The sequence below is a fragment of the Scophthalmus maximus genome, chromosome 19 (genome assembly GCF_022379125.1).
Source record: "Scophthalmus maximus strain ysfricsl-2021 chromosome 19, ASM2237912v1, whole genome shotgun sequence".
NCBI lineage: Eukaryota > Metazoa > Chordata > Actinopteri > Pleuronectiformes > Scophthalmidae > Scophthalmus > Scophthalmus maximus.
The window spans coordinates 1,130,001-1,142,500 of NC_061533.1; the positions used below are offsets into that span (position 1 = coordinate 1,130,001).

The window sequence follows — 12,500 nt, forward strand, 5'->3', positions numbered from 1 at the left end:
TTTATGTCTGTGGTTCTCAAACTGTGGGTCGAGGCCCAGATCGGGCCTCAGGCGCCGTCCACTGACGCCTGCTAGAAAACATTAGAATCTGAATTTCTAATCTTTGTAAATGTCTGGACATGATTTTCCCTCTGAACTCTGATCTTCTGTATGAATATGTTGATGAGTTCCTGTAGCTGACGGCTGATTGTTTCTCCTCGTGTGAAGTAAATAATCTCGTGAGCAGAATGTGAATATGAACATGAGATGAGCTTCATGCCCAGAATTTAATTCAACTGTCACTTTATCTCTGTATATGTGTGTATGAGGTCATGCATGACGCGTGTATCAGTATATTAAGTATGTTATATATAAAGGACATTGTATTTGAGCGTATATATATAAACTCATAATAAAGTATCACTTCACCTTCACCACACTGAGAGTCTGTCGACCACCAGCGACTCAAGATAGACGACGTGCAAACAAACTAATAGAGCGCAACAGTGACTCCGCCCACTTTTTGAACAGAAGTGAGTTTCTCATTCGTTCATTTTCTCCAATGACATTTCATCAAATCTTTATTTAAAGAGTTTTAATCCTGAAACAAGACGATAAACTACGAGATGAATCTTCACCATCAAACGTTTTATTGATTCTGAGCAAAACAATAATTAGAAAACATTAGAAAAGTCAAAGGTTCAAGACGAAGGAACGACTCGTCCCATAATCCAACGACTTTCATTCACTTTTTGCAGTTGGAGAACGTGTGAAGTTGTTGAGAACAACGTGGACTGACGACCGTGAGCTGCGTCCAAATCTCTCCCAAGTCCCGACACTGATCACTGTCGTGAGCTAACACTTTTATTCAAAACCCACATTCATAACCTGGCTCAGAATTTAAAAATCTAAATTGGTTTCCTCTATAGAATTAAAGGTCGTCGCTCCACATCAAGTCGCAATTAAACAACTGTAAAATCAACGCTTGAGTCTGTTCTGGATGATAGAGATAATCTTTATATATATATATATATATATATTTCATTCCTCTGTTGTTTGTGTAAATGTAAATTGTTCTCAGGCCTCAATGAGTTTGCCTGATTAAATAAAGATTAAATTAAACATTAAACAAACAAATATAAAAGCAGGGTTCCTTCTTCTCCGTACATTACAGAAGTAGAGTACAACAATCTATAGATGTTTATTAAGTACATTTTATTATGTTAAGTAAATCCAATTGTTTACATAAATTACATTCTGACTGTTGTGATGTTCATGTGCGGATTGATTTTGAAATATTGATACTTCCAATTCCGATGTTCTCATATTAAAATATTAATATTTCATCTCAGTAATTTTGGGTAAATGTGTATTTTCTTCACCAACGGGGGAAACAACAGTTCAACGTAACCATCCGTCATCAGGAGGATACAGTCGTGACAGTGACAGGTACAGAGAGTCTGTCGCTATGACGACGTTCATCACTGATTCTCAGGACGAGAGGGATCCAGACGGATCTTTAATATTCTAACATCTTTGGATCCACGTCTGTTCAGACTTCAGCCTGGAAACATAATTATTATCCCATGTACTCTCTTTTCTTTTTTCCAGGCTTATCCAGACCTGGAAATTACTAAAAACCAAATTCCATACGTTTCCGTACTGCGTCTTGGAACCCTGTAAAAACACTAAACTGACTCTGAAGAACTATCCCACGAGTACTTCATGAGCTGATGTCAGAGGTTTGATACGCTCGCAAAAGTTTGACTCAAATTTGAATTTTCAAGTTCAATCTCAAGATTTTTATTTTATCACTGACATGAATATTTCTTATTTCTTCTTTGATGTAGTTTGACTTAATCCTCAACATTCTCAAATTGCTAAATGAAAATAAATAACCTCCTCGCGTCTCTTTCCTCATCTGTAGTTTCCCTCCACGGCCGCTAGAGGGCGACAGAAACACGAAGCTTGTCATCCAGTCTCTTCTCTAAACTGTGATTCTGTCATCGCCCACAAATGTCCCCGAACTGAAACATATTCATCTTGTGGTTTTTACAGCAGAGTGAAGAGAAAACAAACAAACAGACTGTGACCTGATTGGACGACGATGAGCTGAAACACTCTGAGTCAACACTGTTGTGTAAGATGAGAAAACACAGGCTGAGTAAATTCACCTTTGGGACAAACTCAAACAGGAAGTTCCACTGACGACACGCAGGAATTTGCCAATAGTCGAGTTGATCAATAACTAATAAAATCCAACCCTGTGCTGCAGACGGTCAGTTGTCTAGGTCTGTGCTGCAGACGGTCAGTCGTCTGGGTCTGTGCTGCAGACGGTCAGTCGTCTGGGTCTGTGCTGCAGACGGTCAGTCGTCTGGGTCTGTGCTGCAGACGGTCAGTCGTCTGGGTCTGTGCTGCAGACGGTCAGTCGTCTGGGTCTGTGCTGCAGACGGTCAGTCGTCTGGGTCTGTGCTGCAGACGGTCAGTCGTCTGGGTCTGTGCTGCAGACGGTCAGTCGTCTCGGTCTGAATCCTCGTCATCTTCAGGATGAAGGTGTGTGTCGTCCTGTTGTGTGTGTGTTGTCTCTGCTGGAGGACGGAGGCTCAGTCCAGATCGTAAGTCAACATTTATTACTCACATCACTAATCAACGACTCGTCGCTGCTCGTGGTGTTAGAAGGTCGCGCAACATCAGTACGTTTTTGTGCAGATTTGTTGTAGAACATTTGATCAGATCAGTTGATTCGGTCCAGAAGTTCAAACCAACAGTGTTTGTTCGCGGTGTGCTCACACTGTGGGGGGGCGGGGGCGACGTCGGAGGAGAAGCTGAACGATGACGAGGGTTCATGAGATGGATGAACTCACTGATCTGATCCACTTCTGCTTCTTCCTGTGGCCAATGGGCGACTTGTCCAACCACGTGCGGGTTCTACTCAGTACTGCTCAACTGTTTCCAGGCCACTTCAACAATGGCACTGTTTCGTTTGCTGAAGTGTCTGAGAGGTGACGGAGGAATGATCCCGGCGTATGTTCACCAGCCGTCGTCTTCTCAGGTCGGAAACACGTGAAAACTTAGTATGCCGTTAAATTTCGATGACGCTGAACAAAGTGGGACACTTTGAGAGTTCTTCTTCATCTGTTTTTGAAAAGTTTCCTGCGTAACACTCGTGACAAAGTCTGAAGGAAGTAGTGAGTGAACAGTAACGGGCAACAGACGCTTTTCTGTCAATGACTTCACGGTAGACAACTGCTGGAGGGCCGTGGCCAGTAAGGCGACAAGAAGCATAGCAAAGCACCAACTGAGGACAGGAAGTAGACTAAGAGATAGCAAACATGAATGTCAACAATACATCCTTTTGTTTAGTTATTGTTTTTAATAAATGCATGCGCTCAGACTCCAGAGTAAATCATTAAGATACTGTGAAAACTCTTCAGGTTGACGCTTGTTAACAGCATGTGAACAATAACTCGCCTCATCTCTCCTTTTAACCCAAACAGCATAAATCTCCACAACATAGATTATGATTCATATGTTCATGTTCCATCCCTACATCAAATACACACTGTACCAACACACTCGCACGATGAGCCGTCCCTCGTCCTCCCTCAGGTATCTGATCACAGCGCCGCTCTCTGTGTGTGTGGACGCTGTGGAGACGGTGCTGCTACAGTTGTTCGGGTTTCCAGAGGAGGTGACGGTCCACGTGTTCTTGAAAACCTCCATGGCTCCGGACCACGTGGTTCTGGCTCGAGAGGTCGTGGCCCTCAACACTCAGAACCACCATCAGGCCGCCGCCAAAGTCCGGGTGGGACACAATACACACCGAGACCTACAAGTGTCATTTAAAATATATCCCTATGTAAAAGGTCACTTGTCACTTACTTTTCTGCTCCTTTCTAGCTGTTCCCAGGTCAGCTGGATAAGAGCGTGAGACATGTGATCCTCCACGTCCAATCAGCAGAGATCAACAAGCACCTGTCGATCGCTGTCAGCCGCTCCAACGGCTTCCTGTTCATCCAGACGGACAAACCGCTGTACACCCCACATCAGAGTGGTAAGAGACAAAGATGGGCGTGAATAAACCTGAATTCAGGCTCCACCCCCTTTCACACTCCTCACTTCCTGACTGATCCGAAATCTGTTGTATCGTCCTCATTCATAAAGTCCGGTGGTACTTGTTCAACTCGTCATTATAATGTTGTGTGGTCCGCGGTGATGTGGTCAACTCATAAAATCAGGTGGTCCTCATTAGAGTAGTCCTTGTCAATGGATGATGCCAGGGGACCCTAGTTCAGATGTCCTTGTTCAGGTATTCATTAACAACTATAAAAGTCCGGTCTTTCTTTTACAGGTAGTTCTTGTTTGGTTTGTCCTCATTTACCCATAAAGTCAGATGGCCCTTGTTCAGGTAGTCAAGTCAGAACTTTTTAGTTTAGGTGGTCCTCGTTTACGTCGTTATATGAACCCATGAAGTCAGGTGGTGTTTGTTCAGTTAGTCCTCATCATCTCATGGAGTCAGGTCAGCCAGGTGGTCCTCCTTTAGTCCTGATCTACTCATAACATTGTTCAGGTCGTCCTCTTCCTGGTAATCCTCATTAAAGTCAGATTATACTTGTTCAGGTGAACCATGTTCAGGTTGTCCTAGTTTTGGTTGCCCCCAACAACTCAAGAGGTCAGGTGGTCTCAGGCGGTCCTCATTTAGCGGCTCCTAATCACCTCATGAAGCCAGGAGGCCCATGTTCAGGTGGTCATCCCCTAGAAGTCCTCATCACTTCATGTACACGTGGTCCATGTCAGCTCTTGAATCCAGGTGATCACTCAGAACAGTTAAGTTGTTCAGGTCAACCCTTTTTAATTTGTGTGTCCAGTCAAAGTAAGGGCATTCTCCCTGAACCAGGAGCTGAGACCGGCCAATCGCAGCGTCTTCCTGACATTCAAGGTGAGTGTAATGATCTGCAGGAAGGACCAGCAGGGGGCAACAACACGTTACATGTTTAACACTTTCATCTCAAGGTAATCTCAGATGAGTAACTTTGTCCCCCACAGGACCCAGATCATATGACAGTGGATATTGTGGAGATGGTTGATGTCAATAATGGAATCCCATCCATGCAGAACCCCTTCAAGATCCCCATCAAACCAAAGTCAGAGCTTTAATAAAACAAACTTACTGTGATTATGTAATGTTGTCAATGTTATTCCCGGCTGTTGTACTGTTATGTACCATATGTGATTTCAGGTTGGGGCTTTGGTCCATTGAAGCCTCCTACTCCGGTGACTTCACCACAACAGCGAGAACAGACTTTGAAGTTAAAGAATATGGTATGGAGTGTGGTGCCACTGGCCAAACGGCTGGTGATTAATAATCTTGGTCATAATGTGAATAATTAACTGTAATCCTGCATTAGTTCTGCCCAGTTTCTCCATCCTGGTGGAGCCCGAAGCAAACTACATCAGCTTCGGACGCTTCAACAAGTTCAACCTCAAGATCTCGGCCAGGTGAATAAACCAGCCGACACTCGGCTTATTCAGACATGAGGAGTTTAGCTGTACCTGTATTTCCACCTGTCTCAGGTATCGGCATGGTGCACCTGTGGCTGATGGAGAGGCCTTTCTGCGCTATGGCTATGTGAGCGGAAATAATCCTCCAGTCATCATCCCCAACTCTGTCACCAGAGAGAGAGTGAGAAACACCAACCGACACCTAGCATATGACTGTGAACATCGTCATCCTCTACCAGCTTTAATCAACATGTGTGACTTTATCTTTATACTTTATTTAGTCTCTTCTGTCACAGTTTATATTTTAGCCTTTAGCTGCTTCCTGTATCATCCACCTCTTTGTCTTTGTGATTCACATGCACTGGTCAGCTGCTCTACGTATGTCTTTTGGTGAACACTTTATTGTTGCTGGTGTTGAAAAATATACCCGGGTTTTACCAGTGTGTTTCTGTGTCAGTTGTCCTCGACAGGCGAAGTGGACGTGACTGTTAACATGGAGGCGATTCTGTCCAAACATAACGGACCAAAAGACATCAACAGCCTGGTGGGGAAGTACTTGTACATAGCTGTGCTGCTGCAAGAGGACACAGGTACTGACACAACCACATGTCGAACCCCAACACAGAGACAAACGTTAATCCAACTCACAACCCAGAGACTAAGGTTTGCTTTCACACCTGCCTTGTTTGGTCCCAACCAAATATTCAGGTGTGAAAGGTTCCTCGGGCCACGGTCCGAGCGAATGGACCAAAACTAGCTCGGACCAAAAGAGGGGGTCTGGGTCCGGATCAAACTGAACCAGGGTTCGGGTGGCTAGCAGAGTAACAAAACAATTCTTTGGATGGTTCTGATTTTCTGACAGATTACAGGAAGTTGAAGCAGCGAGCTGTCATAAACTTTCCAGATTTGAGTCCCCACATGGTGACAGTAAAGACATTTACATCACATCAGTAACAGTAGTCAACCTCCCTCTTGTATCTCAGGTGGGATCACTCAGGAGGTGGAGTTTGCTGCCGTGAAGTTCGTCAAATCACCTTACAGTCTGAGCCTGGTGTCCACGCCCCCCTTCATCAAACCTGGACTTCCTTATAACATCCAGGTGAACCGACAGATCGCTGCTTCAATATTCTCTGTCAGTTATTCTGCTCACACTTCATCACCTGCACCTGCAGGAGTGAAGACCAGCTTGAGTCCGACTGATCGTACTGGACAGTTTTGTGTCGCTCAGACTCAGAGTTGGTTTGTTTCCTTCTCTGCAGGTGTTGGTGAAGGATCATCTGGGCAAGCCGGTGAACCGGGTTCAGGTTCGTTTGGTGGAGCGGCAGCTGTTCAAACAGGGGAGTACGAATGAAGACATGCCCTGTCCCGACAGTGCCAACAGCCAATCAGATGGCCTTGCTGTCTTCATCTGCAATACACCGAGGGGAGGAGTCAGGGCGGTGCTGAAGGTAATGTTTTATATTCCATCTCATCATGTTGGTTAATGTTATCATAGTTGACTTGTTGTTATCTCTGTTGCTGACTTGTTGTTGACTTGTTGTTGACTTGTTGTTGACTTGTTGACTTGTTGTTGTCTCTGTTGTTGACTTGATGTTGACTTGTTGTTGACTTGTTGTTGACTTGTTGACTTGTTGTTGTCTCTGTTGTTGACTTGATGTTGACTTGTTGTTGACTTGTTGTTGACTTGTTGCTGACTTGTTGTTGACTTGTTGTCTCTGTTGCTGACTTGTTGACTTGTTGTTGTCACAGTTTGAGACGGCAGACTCCGCCCTCCCAGCCTCCAGTCAGGCCAGTCTGAGTCTGCATGCGGTGGCGTATCACTCACCGAACCAGCGTTACCTTTACATCGACCCCCCGCTGCCCGGCCAAGGCCTGGCGGTGGGAAACTACGCCAACATCAAGGTGTACTCGGCCACGCCCACCTACCTGCCCGTCAGGGCCCTAAGTTACCTGGTGAGGGGACGATGCACGTTGTTATGGTTTGTCCTGTTTCCATAGTGACTGATAACATCGCTCTGCTCGGCCCCTCAGGTGCTCTCCAAAGGGAAGGTGGTGGATTTCGGCAGCCACACGTTTGTCTCCAGTGCTGATCACAAACAGACTCTGAGCTTCAAGGTCACGACCTCCATGGTCCCGTCCATCAGACTGCTGGTCTACTACATCCTGTACGGAGAGGGGACGTCCGAGCTGGTGGCCGACTCCGTCTGGCTGGACGTCAGAGACAAGTGTCTCAGTGGACTCAAGGTACGACGAGACACTGGCTGGTTCACCAGGGGTCAGGTTTTAATTTAAAGGGCATCACGCGGAAAAAGTCAGAAAGTCCCAAGCGGAAACTAAAGACTCCGTCTGAACATTAGTCTCGGTCAAACTGAACTTGTTTACAAAATCTGCAACACGTCCACTCGAAGGCAGCTCAGGGTCAAATGTTCCTGACAGTCATAAAAATAATGTTATTGTTAAGAACAAGGCGAAAGTGGAGGCAGCGGTGAAAACGATCTGTGAGGTCATTGAGTACATTCCTGGACCTGTTCCTGGTCTCGCCATCACGCTCGTGTGTGTGTGTGTGTCAGACTGATCTCTCATTTCGGAGGCGGAGCTACAAGCCAAAGGAAAAGCTCCAGCTGGACATCAGGACCAATGAGGAGGGACTGGTGGCTCTGTCTGCTGTAGACTCCGCCCTCTTCACACTACGACCGAACTACAGAGACCCCGTCGCCATGGTAACGCCCAAAACACCCCACCTCACCTTCTTCAGGAAACCTGTGTTTTATCTCTGTGACGTGTGAATCGACGGTGTCCTGTAGGTTCTGCGTCACATCGAGCAGAGCGACCAGGGCTGCGGAGGGGGCGGCGGCAAAGACAGTGCTGACGTCTTCCGGTTGGCCGGACTCACATTCATCACCAATGCCAATGCCCGGCCGTCAACCAGCAGTACGTCAATTAATTAATCAATCAATCAATCAATCAATCACCTTGTTTTACTGACGGGTAGTTAGGTTTGTATTGGAGATAATCAGTGACTTTGTCCAGGTGAAGTTTGCTCAGCGGCGATTCGTCCAAAGAGAGCGTTGACTGAGGAACAGAAGAGGAGGAAAGGTACGATCAGTGACTGTATATAAAGACGATCAGTGACTGTATATAAAGACGATCAGTGACTGTATATAAAGACGATCACTGACTGTATATAAAGACGATCAGTGACTGTATATAAAGACGATCAGTGACTGTATATAAAGACGCAGTGACTGTATATAAAGACGATCACTGACTGTATATAAAGACAATCACTGACTGTATATAAAGAAGATCACTGACTGTATATAAAGACGCAGTGACTGTATATAAAGACGATCACTGACTGTATATAAAGACGATCACTGACTGTATATAAAGACGATCACTGACTGTATATAAAGACGATCACTGACTGTATATAAAGACGCAGTGACTGTATATAAAGACGATCAGTGACTGTATATAAAGACGCAGTGACTGTATATAAAGACGATCACTGACTGTATATAAAGACGATCACTGACTGTATATAAAGACGATCACTGACAGTATATAAAGACGATCACTGACTGTATATGAAGACGAAGTGACTGTATATAAAGACGCAGTGACTGTATATAAAGACGCAGTGACTGTATATAAAGACGATCAGTTACTTTATATAAAGACGAGCAGTGACTGTGTTTTCCTGTGTGTTTGTGTGTGTGTGTGAGCAGTGGACAGTTACGGTCGTCTGAAGACCTGCTGTGAACGAGGGATGAGGTACATCCCAAAGAGTGTCACCTGCCTCCAGTTCGCCCTGCAGACCTTCAGTAAACACCGTGTCTGCAGTGACATCTTCAGGTCCTGCTGCGAGTTCGTCCAGCAGCACCTGGACCACAACCTGGTCCTGGGACGCCATGGTCAGCCTGAACTCACGTCGACACCGTGTCACTGCGATGAAGAAAAGCTGACATCATCACACATGTGTGTGTGTGTGTGTGTGTGTGTGTGTGTGTGTGTGCAGACATGGGGCCGGACTTCGACCTGGTTCCCTCTTTGGTGCGGAGCTACTTTCCTGAGAGCTGGCTGTGGGAGGTGCAGCGCGTCAGGTGACATGACATCGCCCCCTGGTGTCTGTCTGCAGTACAGGTCATAAACCCCGCCCCCTCCACGTTAGACATGGACCAGACTAAACTGTGTGTGTGTGTGTGTGTGTGTGTGTGTGTGTTCAGTCCAGGCGAGGTGTCGGTCAGCAGAACTCTACCAGACTCTCTCACCACCTGGGAGATCAAAGCCATTGGCATGTTCAAGACCGGTGAGTCTTTTCATCCTCATCTTCATCTTCATCCTCATCCTCATCCTCATCCTCATCCTCATCCTCATCTTCATTTCATCCTCATCTTCATCCTCATATTCGTCTTCATCTTCGTCTTCATCTTCATCTTCATTTCATCCTCATCTTCATCCTCATATTCGTCTTCATCTTCGTCTTCATCTTCATCTTCATCTTCGTCTTCATCCTCACCTTCATCTTCATCCTCATCTTCATCCTCATCTTCATCCTCATTCTCATCTTCATTTTCATTTTCATTTTCATTTTCATTTTCATTTTCATTTTCATTTTCATCTTCATCCTCATCCTCATCTTCATCTTCATCCTCATCTTCATCTTCATCTTCATTTTCATCCTCATCTTCATCCTCATCTTCATCTTCATCTTCATCTTCATTTTCATCCTCGTCTTCATCCTCGTCGTCATCCTCACCTTCATCTTCATTTTCATCCTCATCCTCGTCTTCATCCTCACCTTCATCCTCATCCTCATCTTCATCCTCATCCTCATCCTCATCCTCATCTTCATCTTCATCCTCATCCTCGTCCTCATCTTTGTCTTCATCTTCATCTTCATTCTCATCTTCATCTTCATCCTCATCCTCATCCTCATCTTCATTTTCATCCTCATCCTCATCCTCATCTTCATCTTTGTCTTCATCTTCATCCTCATCCTCATCCTCATCTTCATTTTCATCCTCATCTTCATCTTTGTCTTCATCTTCATCGTCATTCTCATCTTCATCCTCATCCTCATCTTTATCTTCATCTTCATCTTCATCTTCATTCTCATCTTCATCTTCATCTTCATCCTCATCCTCATCCTCATCTTCATTTTCATCCTCATCCTCATCTTCATCTTTGTTTTCATCTTCATCCTCATCCTCATCCTCATCCTCATCTTCATCTTCATTTTCATCCTCATCTTCATCTTTGTCTTCATCTTCATCGTCATTCTCATCTTCATCTTCATCCTCATCCTCATCTTTATCTTTATCTTTATCTTTATCTTTATCTTCATCTTCATCTTCATCCTCATCCTCATCTTCATCGTCATCGTCATCTTCATTTTCATCCTCATCCGCATCCTCACCTTCATCCTCATCTTCATTTTCATCCTCATCCTCATCTTCATCTTTGTCTTCATCTTCATCTTCATCCTCATCTTCATCTTCATCTTCATCTTCATCCTCATCCTCATCCTCATCTTCATCTTCATCTTCATCTTTGTTTTCATCTTCATCCTCATCCTCATCTTCATCTTCATTTTCATCCTCATCTTCATCTTTGTCTTCATCTTCATTGTCATTCTCATCTTCATCTTCATTTTCATCCTCATCTTCATCTTTGTCTTCATCTTCATTGTCATTCTCATCTTCATCTTCATCCTCATCCTCATCTTTATCTTTATCTTCATCTTCATCTTCATCTTCATCCTCATCCTCATCTTCATCGTCATCTTCATTTTCATCCTCATCCGCATCCTCACCTTCATCCTCATCTTCATTTTCGTCCTCATCCTCATCTTCATCTTTGTCTTCATCTTCATCTTCATCCTCATCCTCATCTTCACCCTCATCCACATCTTCATCCTCATCCTCATCCTCATCCTCATCTTCATTTTCATTTTCATCTTCATCCTCATCTTCATTTAATCCATCACCCATCAGTAATCTGTCCGTCATGGTGTGTGTGGTCCAGGTGTGTGTGTTGCGGAGCCAGTGCAGGTGTCAGTCAGTGTGCCGCTCAGCGTGGACGTCCCGCTGCCCTATCAGCTGGTCAGAGGGGAACAGCTGGAGGTGACGGGCTCCGTGTACAACCATCAGCCCGACAGCGTCACGGTACCACACTCACACTCGACTACATGTCCCATGATGCTCAGCTTGTGTCTGAGTGTCGCCCTCGTCTCCTCCTCCTCAGTACTGCGTGACGCTGACGGCCGGCTCGGCGATCTGTCTGCTCCGGGCCCAGGAGGCGGCCGGGGGGGCGGGGCGGCGCTCCACGCCCTGCAGCTGGAGCCGCCTGGCCGGGGGTGTGGTCGGCAGAGTGACCTTCACCCTGCTGGGCCTGCAGCCCGGAGAACACACCCTGACCTTCACCCTGAGGACCCGGCAGGGAGGCACGGACGTCCTGGAGAAGAAGCTGCGGGTGGTGGTGTGTACAAAATAAAATGTCACAATGACAGAACCACAGGTCTTACAGATAAGACGTAAACATTTATATTCACGTAAGACATCTACTGAGCCTGAATATTAATCTCACCGCTAATAGAAATACATTTATCTAATATTTCCAGACCTCGGTCCACTGACCCAGGGCACCGGTTTACGTGAGCGCTCGTCATTTTCTCACAGTTTGTAGTTCGTAAAGATAACGGAACAAACGATGTAAGAAATGTGAGAATACGAACTAGAGAGTGAAAAGGACGGAGGTTTCCAAAACAACTGCAGAACGAGGCACAAGAGGGCGAGAATCACACAATGTTAAAGCCCCAGTGCGCCACCTGGTGGTAAAGTGTCAAACCGCAAAGCAACTGAGCGACCGACAGGGGACACTTTATGGTGTCGCACCGCTGATTCCATTTCCTGTTTCCGGGAGTGTCTGAAAATTCAACGTGAACGCGACATGTTCTGGACGTTTAGTTCAACAAGCGTATTCAACACGACGTAGAAACATGAGACTCACACGGA

General features: G+C 45.5%; 1 protein-coding gene across 2 annotated transcripts in view; it reads left to right on the plus strand.

Annotated features, from left to right (window-relative positions):
• The first annotated feature begins 2,228 nt into the window (after window positions 1-2,228).
• c5 (complement component 5) overlaps window positions 2,229-12,500 on the plus strand; it is an 18,262-nt gene continuing 7,990 nt past the window's right edge. Inside the window, exons 1-21 of one of the 2 annotated variants that reach the window (XM_035640926.2) lie at window positions 2,229-2,594; window positions 3,589-3,784; window positions 3,880-4,033; window positions 4,848-4,918; window positions 5,026-5,123; window positions 5,219-5,301; window positions 5,388-5,478; window positions 5,554-5,662; window positions 5,939-6,071; window positions 6,465-6,580; window positions 6,741-6,929; window positions 7,231-7,434; window positions 7,513-7,725; window positions 8,052-8,201; window positions 8,286-8,412; window positions 8,512-8,577; window positions 9,213-9,398; window positions 9,503-9,587; window positions 9,711-9,793; window positions 11,512-11,651; window positions 11,731-11,964. In XM_035640926.2, coding sequence (XP_035496819.2) covers window positions 2,527-2,594; window positions 3,589-3,784; window positions 3,880-4,033; window positions 4,848-4,918; window positions 5,026-5,123; window positions 5,219-5,301; window positions 5,388-5,478; window positions 5,554-5,662; window positions 5,939-6,071; window positions 6,465-6,580; window positions 6,741-6,929; window positions 7,231-7,434; window positions 7,513-7,725; window positions 8,052-8,201; window positions 8,286-8,412; window positions 8,512-8,577; window positions 9,213-9,398; window positions 9,503-9,587; window positions 9,711-9,793; window positions 11,512-11,651; window positions 11,731-11,964 — 2,796 coding nt within the window. In that variant the 5' untranslated portion in view covers window positions 2,229-2,526. Of the gene's footprint in view, window positions 2,595-3,276; window positions 3,785-3,879; window positions 4,034-4,847; window positions 4,919-5,025; window positions 5,124-5,218; window positions 5,302-5,387; window positions 5,479-5,553; window positions 5,663-5,938; window positions 6,072-6,464; window positions 6,581-6,740; window positions 6,930-7,230; window positions 7,435-7,512; window positions 7,726-8,051; window positions 8,202-8,285; window positions 8,413-8,511; window positions 8,578-9,212; window positions 9,399-9,502; window positions 9,588-9,710; window positions 9,794-11,511; window positions 11,652-11,730; window positions 11,965-12,500 lie in introns of those variants that run through there. The other variant, XM_035640925.2, reaches the window with a different exon arrangement.